Consider the following 18077-nt stretch of genomic DNA (forward strand, 5'->3'; position numbering starts at 1 on the left):
CTGACTGATGGTTGATTTCTGTGAGTTGCTCTGTAAAGGAATATGTCATTCATTAGGTTCTCAGATATTTTTGTATTTATTAAAAACACTTTTAAAAATTACAAATCCTGTCCTTGTCCTTGTCCTCAGCTAAATTGGACCTACAGCTTTCATAGTTTTGTTATGCTAAAAACTGTTATTTAGGAAAAAAAACTCCAATAACAAGTTTAAGTTGTTATCATTCACATCAACTGATTAAAAAAGTGATTCTGTCCCTTACATATTATTGGTGGAGTTCCCTTTAAAATCTTAAATGATTCCCTTTGAGCTAAATTGACCTGTTTCCCTTACATCGGTCAGTCCTGTCATGTTTACATAAAACTCAACAAATGTATGTAATGCGCCTTTAAAGGTATGACTCAAAGGAAGTGACATAATTTGACTGAGGTGAAGCTGACACTGATCAAGGGTGAGTTCTGTCATTGAATTGTCAATGATTTTAAGCTTGTTTTTGAATGTTTTTTTTGAGGAGGAGGACGAGCTAAAGGGTCAGGCCCTGTCACGGTAAAACATCCCAGAAAATAATGAAAATCTTTTAAATCCAAAACATGTCTAAAAAAGTTACTGAATTCCTTGATTGCATGTTAACAGTTTTTATGCTAGCATGCTAGGAAATATTGATGAATTAATCTCTGTAACTGTGTAGATGAAGGTTGGAGTATATATCCACTACTATGTTTTTGAAAAAATCTCCTATGTAAAGTCAGTTTTTTTACAACTATATGAGTGCCTGGCGGGGTATTCTGTGATTTTGTGTACTACAGTTGACCGAAAAGTTGCTTATATTCCTTATAGAAATTACAAAACCATGTTAGATACAATCAGGGACATGTGACCAATAAGAAAATGCTATTTGTATCAAAGAAATTCATTAGGAAACCATTCTAACATATACAAATTTGTCTGTGACAGGGCCTGACATTTTAGGGGTGAAATGCGTATAAAAATGTATTTATTTCAATCATAAAAACATGCTGAGATGGCATGATATGTGTTTCATATAGATTAACATGTCCTCCATATGACTCAACGTTCAGATTTAAGAATAAGATATTTTTTTCACCCAAGATTTTTACAAGTGGAAATGTACGTTTCTGGTAGAATGTCCCATATAACTATTAGAGGACAAAGCTCGGTTACATTTTTATACCATTTTAATTGCAACTCTCTCGTTTAGATTCAGTATTTATATTAAAGTGTTGTCAAATTTGTATTTATTCATCTAAATGTCAGTGTTTCTAGACCAACTGCATCAATCAGGAGGACCACAGCTTGTACTTGTATGTTGGTAATGTAACATTTATTTTTAATTAACTCAAAAGCTTTTTATTTGTATTTTTGAAACCCAAATAGTAATACAGGATTTATGAAAATCGCGGTATGGCTAAAACCCTGTTAAATGTTACCTCGTTTTTTTTCTTTCACCAGCAGTTTGTGAGTAGTGACCCTCTTCTACTATATTCTTAAGACACTTGAGCTATTTTTGGTTGTGCCTTAAGTCTTGTAGCCGTACACAATTTGTGAGTCATTTTAGAAATAAATACATCCTTCCCTCTCCACTGAACCTTGACTCATTTTTTAAATCTGAACAATAATTCTAGTATATTTTTGAACTTAAACCCGATGGGATTCAATCCGCTACTTCACTGGTGTGCAATACAAAATGATGCATTAAATTACTTGGTGAACTGAATGGTTTGAAATTATGGTTGCTAGTAATAAAAAGGTAAGGCAGTGAAAACTCTAAATGACCACACTGTTTACTCCTACCAGACAGTTCAGATCCAATTAGCACAGGATTTGTGCAGTATTCTCAGGCCAGATGGTGTCCATCTGTAAATGCACCTAAACTAGCATGGTAATCAGTCCTGAACATATACCCTTCTGTAAAGTTCAGATCTAAATTTGCTTTAACAATCAAGTGAACATAATGTTAAACTAAAGTAAGCTGAAACAAATTAGCTATTGCATAGTTAATGTAGAGTGGCTAAAGTACTTGACTTTTTTTCAGACTCAAATAAGCAGAGCAAAATATTGCATATTGTTTTCTATGCTGACAGTCAAAGCAATTTTGGATGTTTCAGTGCAACTATGCAATTAGATGCATACAAGACAAAAAATAGATTACAGGTGCATGCGAAGAGAAGAGCAGGAAAAATAGAAGGACAAAAGGCAGTAGGATAGTGGGTTAAGCAGAGGAAATAAAGATGAAGCTCCATGCCTCCTGGAGAATTCCATCATGAGAAATTCACAGTGACAAAAATAGTGGGTTTCTATACTGCCCGAGGTATCAATGGCAGTAACTGTGATACTGGCATGAACTACAAAGCCCAGTGCTTTCTAGAAAACAGGACAAGTATTAAAAAAAACCTTAATGGTGGATAAGCAAAACCAACTACATTTAATTGTCTATACCCTATGCACATATGCACAGAATAAAAAAATTTATATAAAATCACATTTGCAAATGACAGCAGAACAAAGCAACTTGCCCCAATAATAATTTACAAATTTAATATTTAAAAGAAAAAGATGCAAATACAAGTACTTCATTTATTTACACTGTTTAAAATACACAAATACGGTGGTAATACAAATTCTTACAGGACTGACAAATTGGCATGACTTCCACAAAAGTATGTGGAGCCCAAAATAGCCATGGGCTTCAAAATGGGGGAGAATTAGATGAAAAATTTCACCCAGGAAGTCGCCAATGTCCCCTTACAGATGACAGGGGAACAAGATGACCAGAACAGCTTTCAAGGTGCATTAGAAAAGCCACATCAGTGCCGGAATATTTCGTAAAAGGGGAAAAATCATTAAACATTACAGCAAGACTTTGATTCGTTTTCATTCTTTCAACCTTTGCAGACACGAGCAATATCTCTTAACATATGATTTTTCACTTTCAAAACACCATCTGAACCATCAGAAAAAACATCTGCAGCAAAGTATAACCAACCTTTTCAAAAGACACAAAGCATTTCTAAGCACGATCCATTCATGAGTCAAAACAACATCCTCAAGAATCAAAGTTCATGCTCCGAATGCATGAAACCCCCAAAGTCTGGCACTTCATTGTTGTGGCTTTATGAAAGAGTTGATAAAAATAACTGGTGATAACTTTCAGACTCAAACCATCTGCGGTCATTTCATAGTCTTTCTGAAGAATCGCATGGAAACATTTACACGATTATTTTAGTTATTTCACAGCTTAGAAACAGAAGACACAATAATGGGGGAGGCAGTATTGTACAGTTAAAGAGATCAATATAGCAGACAGACAGGTGAAGTTCACAGGGTCCTGCTGTGAGGACGTGTATGAGTGAAAACCACGCTGTGGAGTCAGTTTGCCATGAGCGATGTATGCTGGGATTCTGGCCCCTTTGTGGTCCGTCCACTCTATACCACCAGCTTCACCGCGGGAAAGGAACCTCACCAGCTACAGAGGGCTATTAAATTGTATATTAAAAAATAAATACACTGAGTAAATAGAAAATTTTAAAGTGAACCCATAAGGCCACCAGACGGACTCGTCTGTTGCCCAGGTTAAAATACAAAAGAAAATTCAGTACACAGAAACAAAAAGATCCATTTAAACCACACAGACGACACATTAGCCTCAATCACAAGGAGCCTGAACCAGAGAAAGTTGTGCAGCACTGAATGTGTATGAGTGGAACTGTGAAGGAAGGACGCAGGAGCTGACAATGGTGTGGCTGGCTGATCCGGTCTCTGATTGGTCAACCAAATGGTGTGAATTCGCACCAGGCTGTAGCTCTCATGTCCACGAGAACATTTAAAAAGTGTAGGTGAGAAAATATGAGAACATGAGAGAGAAGAAGAGGAGAGGGAGCCTGTAAGCAAAGAGGTCAGGTTGGTTCTACACCATTTTGGTTTGGTCAATAGAAGAGAGACACTGACGCCCGATCTATTAGCTGATGGTGGAGAGCTGTCAATCAGCCATGTGTAGTTAGGTTGCCCATCCTGCTCCATATTGCAAAGTGGAGGCTTCTGGGACATGGAGACAATCTGTAAACAGCAACAAGATACAGAGACACCCAATAAACAATTGCCACAATCCAAAAGAGTCTTTTTAAAAGGTTCATCATGAACGATGCATTTAATATCAGCAAGACGAATCTTACAAAAATGGGTCATATTTTAAGCCAAAAAATTAGGAAGAAAATTATATAAAATAGTTTTAATATTAGTAATCAAACGTGTGTGTATATGGGATTCTACACATGGCACATTTATTGTCAAACTACAAATATTTGAGTAAAACGTACATTTTAGTCAGAATTATTGCACTCCTATTTTATTGTGCTGCATCTGTTTAGCTCACATGCACGTGGTAGTGCTCGTTCACTGAAGAATAGAGGAAGTTTAGAGGAGAATGCAGAAGGCTCATGCACTCCTGACAACAAAATGGAAATATTTCCATGGCTTTCTAACATTTACAGATGAAGGATATACCTGTGAAATGCACTGAGGAAAACACCACATCTCAAATGCATTAAACGGCGCAAGTATCTGTCAGCACATGTATCCGTCAGAGCATCCGTTATTTTTCAGATGAGCTCGTATCAAACTACTGTATATCGATATAAACAGCATTGCCTCATATCATATTGTTTATGAAAAAAATATATCGATATATCGTACAAACCCGATATACCGCCTCAGTAAGATTTTTCATTTTTTTGACTCACTCATTTAGCAAGGACACATTAATTTGATTAAGTGACAGAAAAGACTTTAACATCATTACAAAAGATTTACATTTCAAGTAAGTTCTTTGGAAGTGTTAATTTCGTTAATGAAAACTAAAATGTTCGTTGACGAGATTTCTTCCTTAGACGAAAAAAGACAAGACTAAAATGTATTTAAAAATTTAAAACTTTACCAAAATATTTTTATTTTTGTCAAAAAAAAATGAGAGAGAAAATACTACGGACTGCTGTACATGTCTCTACTACGCGAGCTTTCATGTTTGCGGATGCCAGATATTAAAGGGGTCCTATTATGCTTTTACAAAGTCTTGATTTTGTTTTGGGGGTGTACTAGAACAGGCTCTCATACTCGGTTGTTCGAAAAACACATTATTTTTCACATTTTACATTATTACAACACCTCTCTCCTCAGTCTGGCATGAACGGCTCGAATAGTTCCTGTATCAAATGAAGGCCCGCCTTCTGAAATACGAAATGTGCTGTGATTGGTTAGCAAGGCCAGTGTGTGTTGTGATTGGCACCACTCGGCGCCTGGTCGGGAAATGCACGATGAAGCCGCATGCTGACCTTACGTTCGCGCTCCATGCCAGTGACCGGTCTCGGTGAGGATGTGTTCGCTGTGAGATGAGATGACTCCTTACAGTGTTTCAAGTACTTGGGAAGTGGCAGAGGCAAGTGAAAGACTGTTTACCTGTGTGAGAGGTGGGTGTGAGGGGGGTGGAAGGAGCTCCGTCCTGTGTGGGGCGGGGTCTGCCTGAGGCTGCTGGGATCCCACGAGCTGCAGGATTCCTGCTGTGCCTCATCCGCTCATCTCGCTCTCTCCTCTCACGTTCTGCCTCCTCTGCTGTACGGTTGGCGCCCTGAGAGGGTAAGTGCAACATTATAAGACACAGAAGCAAATAGTGCTACATGAAGTGCACAGGAGACTTAACACAATTGATTCCAATACTCTAGTACAGTGCTTCTCAAACCAGTCCTGGAGTACCCCCAGCCCTGCACATTTTGTATGTCTCCCTCATCTATCACACCTGATTAAACTCATCAGCTCATATATATCAGCAGTGAATTAAGTACACAAACATTCAAAATTTTAGGGTCAGCAAGATTTGTTTTAAAGAAATACTTTATTCAGAAAGGATGCATGAAATTTATCAAAAATGACAGTAAAGATGTTTATAAATGTACAGCATTTATTTGAAATAAAAGTATTTATTAAAAGAAACTTGGAAAAAAAAAAAAAAAAAAAAAAAAACGCCCCCAAAGGTACCACCACCAATACAGGAAAAAATATATATCAGCAGTGAATTAAGTACACAAACATTCAAAATTTTAGGGTCAGCAAGATTTGTTTTAAAGAAATACTTTATTCAGAAAGGATGCATGAAATTTATCAAAAATGACAGTAAAGATGTTTATAAATGTACAGCATTTATTTGAAATAAAAGTATTTATTAAAAGAAACTTGGAAAAAAAAAAAAAAAAAAAAAAAAATCGCACCATAGGTACCACCAAAAAAAATAAAAAAGTTAACCTTAAGATATTGTTTTCAACACTGATAAGCAAAATTACTTCAGCAGCAAAACAGCATATTAGAATGTGAAAAATCTTGTGAATCTGTACTCTATTGCTAGTCTGGATTTGGGTGAAGGCTACAGTTTGTCCGGGCAGAACAATGATGTCTCACCTGGACAAGCAATAGAGTGCAGATTCACAAGATTTTGGTCTTTCGAGCTGGATGACAGGGGTGACTGGAAGAGTCCATGTATCGAAGGGGGGACACTTTCTACAGAATGATTTATGAAGGATCGCGTGACCCTGAATACTTACACTGAACACTTCAGAGTAATGGTTGCTGAAAAATTCAGCTTTTTCATCACAGTAATGTTACATTTTAAAATACATTTAAATAGAAAAATCACATGTAGATGGCCATCTTGTGTAGATGGCAATTGGGAATAATTGAAAGCCACGATTACTGCAGTTTAGGTCTGGGCGATATAACGTTATCGGTATTTATCGACGATACACCATCATCGATAACGATTGAAAAAATGTTCGATATAGCGCACGATAGTTTCACGCTTTTTTTCATTTAAAGGCTTGTGTTATGAGTGACAAGCAGACAGGCAACAGAACACACAAACACATGCTGATATGAGTGCCGTGCCTGCCTGCGATGAGGAGACTATGAATAAAAAAAAAAAAGGAATATTAGTCGAATTTAAAATAAAAATTTGCATTCGAATGCAAAAACGGTGTATTTGAATTTTAGGTGTGCGTCCGGGAGCCTTATCAGAGGCGCAACGAGATGAGATGATGATGTATGTGTCGTTGCATTTTAATGTTTTTGTTAGACTATCCAGTGGAACCCACAAGATGTGCCGCTGCTGCATTTTTCATTCAAAATATTAGAGAAATAAAGAAGCTCAATGCGGAGAAGATATTGGTTAGGTTAAAACTGAAACCAAGCCATTCACACAGAACACATATTCAGAGCATTTTTGAGATGCACAACTAGGACTGTTACACTCGCATATCGCACAAAACATGAATAGAAAGCCATGTAAAGTTAAAAGAGGTTCAACTTTTAGAAAACGTGTCTCGAGAATTTGTGGGGGTTTTATTCCATTCCACTGCGTCTCATATGTTTTTAAATGCAATCGTGTGATCGGCGCTTTGGCTATTTGTATTAAGCTATACCTAAACACATGATGCCGTTTTGTTCATAATTTTTTTTGGTTCTTTGTATTAAGCTATACATGATGCTGTTTTGTTCATAATTGTTTATGCAATTTACGAAATTATATTTGATTAACAAATATTAGTTTAGACGGTATGCACTTTTTTATAGACAGCCGTTATTTCAAAGCATTGAATAGACAACTTAATGAGGTGCATTATTTTTCTCATTGTGCCCTCCAGTGGCCTCAGGAGACAGGCCAAATGTTTCCTTAACACTTAATCTGCATATGAAATATAAAAAAAGGAGATATTTGCTTCAATTTTATTTAGTGTTTGACTGTTAAAACTAAAATAAGTTGTTGTTTGTTTTAATAAATTGGGTAAATTAAAAATACAGTGGTTAAATGTATCCCTTTTTTCTACTGCTCTTTAAGAAAGGTTGTAAAAAATGTTCAATAATTATCGATACCGAATGATATGAAACATTATATCGTAGGGCTGTGCAAAAAATCGAATGCGATTTCCATGCGCATCTCGTCAGTAAAGCCGCTTCTGTGATTAGTAGTAAATCTCCAGCACGTGCTTTCAGATGGAGCGGCATTTACTACAGAGCCGTAGTTCACTGACAAGCTACACAAAATCGCGTTCAAAATCGCAGGTGATTCATTGCAGATTCGATTTTTTGCACAGCCCTATTATATTGTGATACTTTTTTTAGCTATATTGGCTAGCCCTACTGCAGTCAATGTAAACGATCAAGTGAGTGACATGAATACTAGCAAGATAGAGATTATTTATTTAAAAATGTTTGGCACATACTGATGATATGTTGTTATTTGAACTTTGCTTTGCATATTTCAATTATTGTAAAGAAACACTTAAATCCTACAAAGCATTACAAAAGTAGTTTTATAATGTAGTGTACTATTAAAAAACTCAGAAATCCAACCACCATCTATACACAAAATGTTGTAACCCATGCACAACGCAACGTACATGACCAATTAACCACAGTGTAAGTCTGATATACATCAATAATGAACAAAATACTGTATAACAAGCAACGTAAGTTTCAATTATCACACCAAGACCATCCAAACATGTACTTACAAATTTGAGCATGTTCCAATCAAACACGTAGTCATAGGAAAAGCCCTGTCTGTGGAACAGATTCCTGAAGAGTTGTCTCAAGTAGGAGTAGTCTGGCTTGTCATCAAATCGCAGTGATCGGCAAAAGTTGAGGTACGTAGCAAATTCAGCTGTGGGACAGAAAACAAGCAGCCACATTACAATCCAGGATTTTAGGCATAATTTCAAAGACAAAGTCTGATTAACATTCAGAAAATGTTAGAAATTACACAAGCCTTTGAACATACATGGGTAGCCCTTGCAGAGAACTTCAATGGGGGTGGACATCTTCTTTTCACTGATACGCTCATACTTCTGTCTCTTGGTGGCGGCTTTCAGCCCCTGCCAAGGGAGCGAGCCCAAGTTGAAGTACATCAGTACATAACCGAGAGACTCCAGGTCATCCCGCCGAGACTGCTCTGTAGAGATACGCACACAGAATTATAGGCGCTTGCATAGAGCATGAAAGGATGACTACTACTGCATGAATCATGAATAAGCATTCATATTGCTGCAAACACACGTACACATATCAATCTCTTCTGGGAAATGCTAAAAATATACATGCATCCACTTGAGCATGAGCACACAGTGATGTCATACTGAGCCAGCAGAGAAATAGGGAAGAAAAATTAATCTGGAAACATCGTCAAATGATCAGTTACCACAGCCAGAGCTAGGGCTGGATGATTATCGTATTTTATGCGATCGTGAGTAATGCTTCTCTTGATTAATTAAAGATAATTATCTGTGATATTTAGCCACTTGTTATTTATCCTGAAAGTATTTTTTTTTTGTCCATTTGACATTTGCATTCTTACATTGGTAACAAGCCTCCAACTGCTTTCATGCTTTGTTTAAATTAACATTTTCTGTCCAGTGTAATACTTGATGCATGCACGCTCTTTGAAAAAAAAAAAAAAAACTAATGATCTAAAAAACACCAGAAAACATGTATGTAGGAGTTTAGTAGTGCTGTGTTCAAAATATCGATACGACGATGTATCGTCGTTTAGTGATCTCCATTGAGATATTCTGCTGAAATGAAGGTGTAATACAACCGGTCTGTGTTCCATTTGTGCTGTTTGCTGCAACTAAATCCATCAAACCATCTCAGTGATGAACAAAATAAAATCTAATCATTAACTTAAGTTGGAATTGTTGGAGTTAATATTAGGAATTTCACAGGTTTAACTTTTGAGAGAAGCTTCTTGTTTTACCAGTTTTATAGTGTAGAGAAAGTATTAATTTATAAGTTAGGCTAGATATAATAAATCAGGAAACAAGATGAGGTAAATTAAACCATGCATATGAGTTGATGTTCACCTGCTTATGTGAAAGTTCAATAATATTACTTAAATGTAAAAAAAAAAAATACCCCTGATTACAAATTGAGCAAAATAATCATTACGATCAGTTTTACCGTGCAGCTAGATTTCTATGGCAAGAAATCTGGGTCTCACACACACACATGTATATACACGCATACAAATATACATGCCACAGTCAAATTTACAAGCTAACTGGAAAGAATGTGTGTTTTTACCAATGCCAAGATGTGTGTTGATAGATGCGTAACGCGCAGTGCCCGTCAGGTTCTTATTCTCGCGATAGGGTATGTGCTGGTGTGTTCGTGCATCACGGTATTTCTTGGCCAGGCCAAAGTCAATGATGTAGACCAGGTTGCCTTTCTTTCCCAAGCCCATCAGAAAGTTATCAGGCTTCACGTCTCTGTGAATGAAGTTCTTGGAGTGGATGTACTCGATGCGGCTAATCTAATGAATGCAAGGTTTACAAAAGACATTTTAAAATAAGTTATATTTCTGCAGAAAACTACTTTTTTTATTGCCAACATGATTTTGTATCATACCATCTGATCAGCCAAAAGCAGGACAGTCTTCAGGCTGAACTTCCTGGAGCAGAAATTGAAGAGATCCTCCAGACTGGGGCCGAGCAACTCCATCACCATCACATTATAATCTCCTTCTGCACCACACCACTTTATAGTAGGAATGCCAACTGCAAAAGCAGCACACAAAACACCTAAATACACAGCCTGAAACCCAATAGATGCTTGTTGGCAAGTATGAATCATTTCATTGATTACATTGATTTATTGAGCCCCTCAACCCCTTATTTACATATCAATCAAAACCCCTTTCTTATTACCTCCACCCTGCATCATCTTGTAAATCTTGCTCTCAATGTGGAGCTGTGGGTGCTTTGTCTTCACACATTCCAGTTTGATGGCCACTTCCTCTCCAACTGAAATGTCTGTGCCTGAGGCAGAGAGAGAAACAGAGAAGGAACAGAGCCATTAAAAGCATGAATGGGGTCAGAACACAGCCTGAATCTCCAACAAGCTGACATGAGTGTAGATCATAATTAATATACCTTTATAGTTTGTGCATACAATACTGTTCAAAAGTTTGATCGGTTTAATGCGTCCCTGCTGAATAAAAGTATTAATTTCTTTTAGCAAATTCAGTAATTATTCAATCGACCTTAATGGCCCGTTCACACCAAGAACGATAACTATATTAGTGTCCACATCAGCGGATGATAACGTGTTGTTTATTCTAAGCGCACGCTCATTTGCCGCTTTAAATTCTCGAGGTCCTTATAGCAGGATTGATTTTGATTGGCTGTCAATGTTTTAATCATTCATCAGCTGGAAAAACTTGTTCTGAAAGTGATTCCAACGATATTGTTTCTCTGTGCCTTTATCGTCATAGCTGTGGCGTGGACACTTTAATATTGAGAATTATTTTTAGACCTATATCTTTATCATACTTGGTGTGAACAGTAGTGCTGTGTTCAAAATATCGATACGACGATGTATCGTCACAGAGATTTGACGATACGAGTATCGATACAGCTGGCCCTGTATCGATATTGTGGCACGTGTGCAGCAGTGGACCACGCTTAATTTGTTTAAAATTTTACAACGTTTAAAATTGAGTAGAAAAGTGCGAGGTTTCTAAAAAAGAATGAATAGAGCATATATAGGCTACAACAAGGTTTAATCTGGCCGCAGAGGAACACAACTGGGTTGCCTGATATAAAGAGACGTAATCCCCAAAACAGAGCTTTACACTTGCGCAATACGGAAATATCTGCTAAGTGTGCTACTTTTCTTTGTCAACCTGGCAACCATGTGCACACGCGCTCTCTCTCCACTGTGGATAAGCACGCTTGCTTTCTGAAGACACCGGTAAGCTTGCAGTTTAGCGATCTCCACTTCAATATTCTATTCTCAGAAAAGTGTAATTCATCAACTGTTCATTTACGACACACACAGAGAGAGAGGCGAGTAAAATCTGAGAATTTATTAGCAATTGGCTAATATTAGACATCATTTAGTCGCCAGAGTGAAGATTTAGTCGCATATGCGAGTGATTTACTCGCAATGTAGAGGGTTGTAACACCATGTGTTTTTGTATTTCGAGGATAATCCGCTCCTCGTCGTCCATTTCTGGATTCCTGTCAAAGATATGTGACCGTGAAATACGATCGGGAGTCTGCACAGTGTGTTTATTTTAAATAAAAGTTTTTAAAAAAGTGTTTTAATAAAAGACATGATTTTTTTACTTTTATTTTGTATTTGCTGTGCGGTTTGGACGCGGCGTCCGTCAAAAATAGACTAGGCGCCTATCTTTAGCGAAGCGGCGCGGAGACGCTTCTGGGACGCTTTTGAAACGTGCCGCGGCGAGTCTGGTGAAAACACAAGCATTGACTAGAATGACTAGGTAGCCGCGTCGGAGCCGTAACGCGCCGCAGACGTGTGCAGTGTAAATCAGGGGTTAGATACAGTGAAGACAGTATCAGCCTTGAGCGTGTGTGCGTTAGATACAGTGAAGACAGCCCGTTAGTTTAGAACTCTTCTCATTTTTTTTTTATTGTAGAGATTGTGTTAATTTGTGCAATGATAACCTAGCAGCAATGTAAATTATTTTAAAAATATATTAGAATGAGTACATTACAATATACATTTATTAGAACAAGTACATTATTACTTATGGGCTTAAAAACAAGATGCAAACAATAATAACAATAACAAAACAATAACAAAGAATATTGTACCTGGTGGGGAGTGCACAATGTAAACATGAAACATATGCCATTACCTATATTGTACTGTGGTACAGTTATGGATGCCCTTCATAATGCAGAGGTCAACTGCCTGCTCTGCCAATAGTTAGAAATGGCACTATAGTAAGCAGTGTTTAATAAACAGTTGTTTTTCTAAATTCTGCTGAGGTGAAATTCAGTGCAGTCATGTATCGTGATACGTATCGTGGCCTCTGTATCGTGATACGTATCGTATCGTGACTTTGCTGGTGATACACAGCCTTAGTGAACAGGCCTTAAGTAGTTCCAAACCCTCCATGGCAGTCAATGCAAATGAAGTTTAAGAATGTCTAGAGTTATCTTATCCTTATCTTAAAGGACTTGGTGCAAAACATCTTGACTATTAGGGCCTTATGATTTTCGCAATGCGGAAAACACGGACAGAAATGGCGAATTCAGTAATAAAAGGGAATTTACTGGGAAATGTCAGACTCAGAATTTAGCAAAGTATGGATGAATAAATTAAAAACGGCTGTACAATTAATCAAAACACAATATGGACTAGTTTATGTAAATATTAAACCGCAAGAAGACTGCTACTGAAATTTGAAGTATGCTTGTTCTGTGTGTCTTTGTGTGAATTAACGGCAGTTTTGTCTACTACATGTACTCATGGAGCTTTCTAGGGGTGCTCCGATTGATCGGCTACCAATCGCTATCGGCTGATAATTGCTTTGGGAAGTTTGATCGGCGGTCTCTATAAAGGCCGATCTCATAAAGCAATCTCAAGCTGACGAAGCACCTGCTGTGAGAGGTTTGGCATGACATGCAGCAGCACCGTCTCAATCAATAATGCTGAAGGTGAGGTACAATTCATATTTCATTATTAAATATAACAAAGTAATTTGAAAACTTTCTTTGAGATGTAATTTCAAATCACCACATCTCGTCTGCACTATAAGCGAGCTGCACATTGCACAGTTGACACAGGAATTGTCACTTGCACAATCGAGGAAGCGTTGCATTGTCACTAAAGTTTATAATTTGCCTTTCTTTAAGTATTGCCAGTGTTTAAACCATTCAGCACTCGCGCGCTCTCCTAGAGACGGTGCACTCATGCACACACATACCGCCTCACATACAGCTAAAAAAAATCAGGCTTGCGCTGCGTGTAAACTATTGTGCAGCAATTTCCCCATTGTAAAAAACAAAAATGCACTGCATGATCAAACATTTAGCTGAGATTATTATATATTTTTGAAAAATGTCTAAAAAAAATGCCCTAAATTCTAAAAAATTTCAGTGTATGTCATCGCTTTGTCATCCATGTTTTAAAGGGGTCATATGATGCGATTTCAAGTTTTCCTTTCTCTTTGGAGTAGTAAACCTGTCATGCAGCACTTAGTTTGCCAGAAAAATTGAAAAGAATTCTTCAAATTTCATTTGATTACATTTTAAAAGATGAATTAAATTGTTCAAGTTTTATGCATTCATTTAATTACCACCGTTTTGGTAATAAATTTGCATTAAATCAAAAAAACACGGAAACCAGAAAAATCATAAACAGTTGATTATAGGGATGTAACGATTAACCGCGAGCCGGTTGAAAATCGATTCATATCGGTTGAGATGCTAAACAAATCACGATTCAATTAGGGGTAAGAGTTTATATGAATGTATGTCTGAAGGGAACTTAGGGTCTTTAGAAAAGTTTAGATGGTATTTTTTATTTTCATCTTGCCTCTGTATAATGCATATTAAAGGGGTCCTATTATGCTCTTTTACAAAGTCTTGATTTTGTTTTGGGGGTGTACTAGAACATGGTCTCATGCATGGTGGTTCGAAAAACGCATTATTTTTCACATAATTTACATTATTAAAATACCTTTCTCCCCATCCTGGCACAAACGGCTTAGACAGTGTTTCATTACTGCCACGGCCCTTGCTCCGTCTTTCAACAAAAACTTTTGGGTGAATCCGGCACTGTACTCCCTCATGTTGTGGAAGCTGTCCTCAGTAAAATGCGCAGCACACAATAGCAAATTGGGGGTATAATGCTCAGGAACAGAGTTAAAAAATAAATTGCAACCACTGTTTCCCAGCCCGGAAAACAAACGCTGTAGTCCAAACGAGCCGTTCGTTGTAGTTCTTGAAAATGGATTTTAAAAAAACGAAATATCTCCCTTTGGAGTGGACTTTGAGATTTGTAACTTTTTAGATTTTTTTTAATGGCCAAACACACTGACTAAAATTAAAAAAGTGAAAAAGCATAATAAGACCCCTTTAAAGTTCATGCTGCTTTGTTTACAGTGGAAACCAAGGAAAAGCTTTAAGCGCCGCCTGCTGGCAGAGGGTGAATCTGCGTCTCATTCAACTTGTCTGTTGTTTCTGTTTCATGCAGATATTTTTTAATGTATAGTTTCACAAAGCTGAAGTCAAACCATTCTGTTTTTGCTTCAAATTTCGAAATTATACAATCTAATTTAGATTAAAAACTGCTCATGTTGCATGTATGCAGCATCTTTGTTTGGATCATGATTAAAATGCAGTTGTTGCCTCTAATTTTAAATGGAAAGAGCACAGACAAAGCCTTATTTTGTTTATATGAAGAGATGTCTTTTATTTGTGTTACTTAATTATTCGATTTGGTGCTTGTTTTAAAATTTCAATTTCACAAAGAAACGTGCAGCATTTTGTCCAAGCAATAATAAAAGGACACATTTAATTTAAAATTAGTATTAAATCTCATTTTGTAAAAAAAAAAGTGAATCGTTACATCCCTAGTTGATTATCCTTTTTTTATTATTAAAAATTAATTAAACCATTAACATGGAACCCAGAAAAAAAGTTAATCTGAAAACACAGAATTTGGAGAAAAAAATACAACTAATTTTACAGTGCCCTACTACATTTTAACTGACGGCAAGGGTGAACAAGATTTTGGCTCTAATAGAGATTCTCAGGGAGTAATAGATTGGGAATATAATCGGTTTAGACTTTGAATATATTGGACAAGTCATATGGAATACTTTTATTAGGCTTTTTTATTTTATTTTTTTATTAATAAGAGTACTCTGGACATTCTGCAAAATATCTTAATTTGTGTTCAACTAGCAAAAAAATCAGTTTGGAAACAAACCACAACCCATCGTTGTCTGAACAGAAACCCAAGGACTTGTTCTGCTGGTTTCTGAGATACACTATTTAAAATGCAAACACAAGATAATCTTCATCCCAGCTGATAGCAAAGAAACTCATGTCATGAAGTCAGGTCTACGCACAACTTAATCAGCAAATTAGACACATTCAGTCAAAGAGTGCAAACAGTCAGTACCCCATGATTACATTTAGTTCAACCGAGAAAAACATTCAAATGGGGAGCAGGTACAAGCCCATCTCTGCCAATGAACAACGTAAACAACGTGGTTTTGCTGTGTGTTATGCAAGAGCTCAACAAAAAAACAAAAACAAGCGTCTATCCAACAGCTGACTCTTTATGGGGCCATATTGGGGACAAACGTGAAACTCCATGTGCTCTAAACTGACATGAAAAAGATGCTAAACTGCTGATAAGGTGTTCAATGCAAACTGCAGCCTGATAGCTAAATGAGATCTCCATTTTTGGCTTCGAAAGATAAAGGTAAGTTACAGGAGTTGCATCCAGTCCAAACCTACAAACATCATCACATCATTAATCCAAACATTCTGAGGTTACATAAAAGCTGATGGAAAGGAACCAGAATTGTAGAAGAGTGGGACAGTCCTGGGTAATTCACACACCTGAGGCCTCCCATGATGCCATGTGATGCAAACATTACTGAATCCCGAGAAAAAGCGAGAGGTGCTGCATTTACGCTGACAGTCGGATGATTTGTACGGCCAGTAAGTGGTGTAACATGATGTAACTAGTCCAATCAGGTTGGGTTTGATCTTCTGAGCCTCTAATGCCAATGACATGGCAGATGATTTGAATGCAATTCACACAAAGTCATGTGCTGAAGATCTTTCAGTAGCACTGCCTCTGATCACACCTGACATTTAGGCATTAATCAAAAAACACAATTATGTTGACGTACCAAAGAGTGGGTGCAGTTATGAAACACAACTGAGCAGATGGAGTTTACAATCTCACCACACCCACCAACCCTTTTCTCACACACAGACAGACTGAAACAATCCCATCTCAGCCAGAAAGCTTCAGGATAAAGGTCTCCCCACACTTTAAAGAGCAGGTCATATGGTATTTTAAAGTGTCCTAATGTTGTGTAAACCCCTACAACAGGTTTAAATGCATCTAAGGTCAGAAAACATTGTAATTTTCTCAGAATATACATTTAATATTAGAGTCATTTGCCAATGATTTCTAAACGGGCCGTTCCAAGCAAGTTCGGAGCAAACCCCTCCCTTCCATAAGCCTACTCTGCTCTGATTGGTCAGCTGGCCAAGCCTGCTGTGATTGGCACAGAGAGGAGTCCTTGAGCAAGTTAGCGAGCGCTACCATTGACAAAGCACCTTTGCATAAAACAATAATATAGTGCTCCAATCCGTTCTTATAATAATGACATAAAATACAAAACACTTATGCAAGCGAATGCCCACAGCTAAAGTTTAGCTGCTAAACTGTGAACACTTAAAACAATAATGGTGGATACGTTAGCCGAGTGCTAACGTGACTAAATGATGAAACAATACACAATACTCACTCGTCTCTCCCGCATTAACCCTATAAATGCCGGTGCATCAAAATAAACAGAAATTTCACAATGATTATAAAGTCTGTGCACTACTAGACCTGTCGCAATAATCAATATATCGACTTATCGCGCAATATATGTACATGACCTCAATAATTTTTGGTGACACAATATCGCCCATTATATTTAGGGCTATATATTTATATTAGTTTTGTACATTCCACTTGCGCCTGTGTCTTTTGCAGCTTCTCGTACATAACGTGGTGTAGTCACGAGGTGCTAGTTCAAATTTTAAAAATGCTTCTACAAACAAAGTTTAATCTGCAGATATGGTATTGTTTAGGGATCTGTGCTTTTGTACATATGGACATCTGACTGCTAAGAAGTGATTATGTTTTTCAGCAATAGTGTGCACCTTTAAATTTACAGAGAAAAAAGGTCAGGGAAAAATCTGTAGATGGAAAAATCTCCATACAAGTTCTTTGTGCATTTTTCTTTTCTACTTGTTACTTTGCACGTTTTGTTAGAAAATGTTTATTTAGTATTTATTCAGGTTTTTTAAGGTATCTAATATTTTGATACTTAATTTCCATGATCTAAATATTCTTACAATTAAAAGTTTGTTGTCATTTAGAAGTGTGTAGGCCTTCTTGCATTATTACACTGTTACATTATGAATATATATTCAGTGGAATAAAATGGTCTTTAAAATGACAATAATATCACT

General features: G+C 37.0%; 1 protein-coding gene across 1 annotated transcript in view; it reads right to left on the reverse strand.

Annotated features, from left to right (window-relative positions):
- Positions 1–2639: 2639 nt before the first annotated feature.
- Positions 2640–18077, reverse strand: part of LOC107722181 (casein kinase I-like) — a 19227-nt gene continuing 3789 nt past the window's right edge. Inside the window, exons 2-12 of the mRNA XM_016530434.1 lie at positions 10755–10865; positions 10456–10604; positions 10132–10360; positions 8834–9004; positions 8568–8716; positions 5467–5635; positions 5307–5392; positions 4388–4459; positions 3964–4071; positions 3338–3481; positions 2640–2702 (exon numbers count right to left, since the gene is read on the reverse strand). Coding sequence (XP_016385920.1) covers positions 2640–2702; positions 3338–3481; positions 3964–4071; positions 4388–4459; positions 5307–5392; positions 5467–5635; positions 8568–8716; positions 8834–9004; positions 10132–10360; positions 10456–10604; positions 10755–10865 — 1451 coding nt within the window. The remainder of the gene's footprint in view (positions 2703–3337; positions 3482–3963; positions 4072–4387; positions 4460–5306; positions 5393–5466; positions 5636–8567; positions 8717–8833; positions 9005–10131; positions 10361–10455; positions 10605–10754; positions 10866–18077) is intronic.

The sequence above is a fragment of the Sinocyclocheilus rhinocerous genome, unplaced genomic scaffold (genome assembly GCF_001515625.1).
Source record: "Sinocyclocheilus rhinocerous isolate Xijiao unplaced genomic scaffold, SAMN03320098_v1.1 scaffold334, whole genome shotgun sequence".
NCBI classification, from domain to species: Eukaryota; Metazoa; Chordata; class Actinopteri; order Cypriniformes; family Cyprinidae; genus Sinocyclocheilus; species Sinocyclocheilus rhinocerous.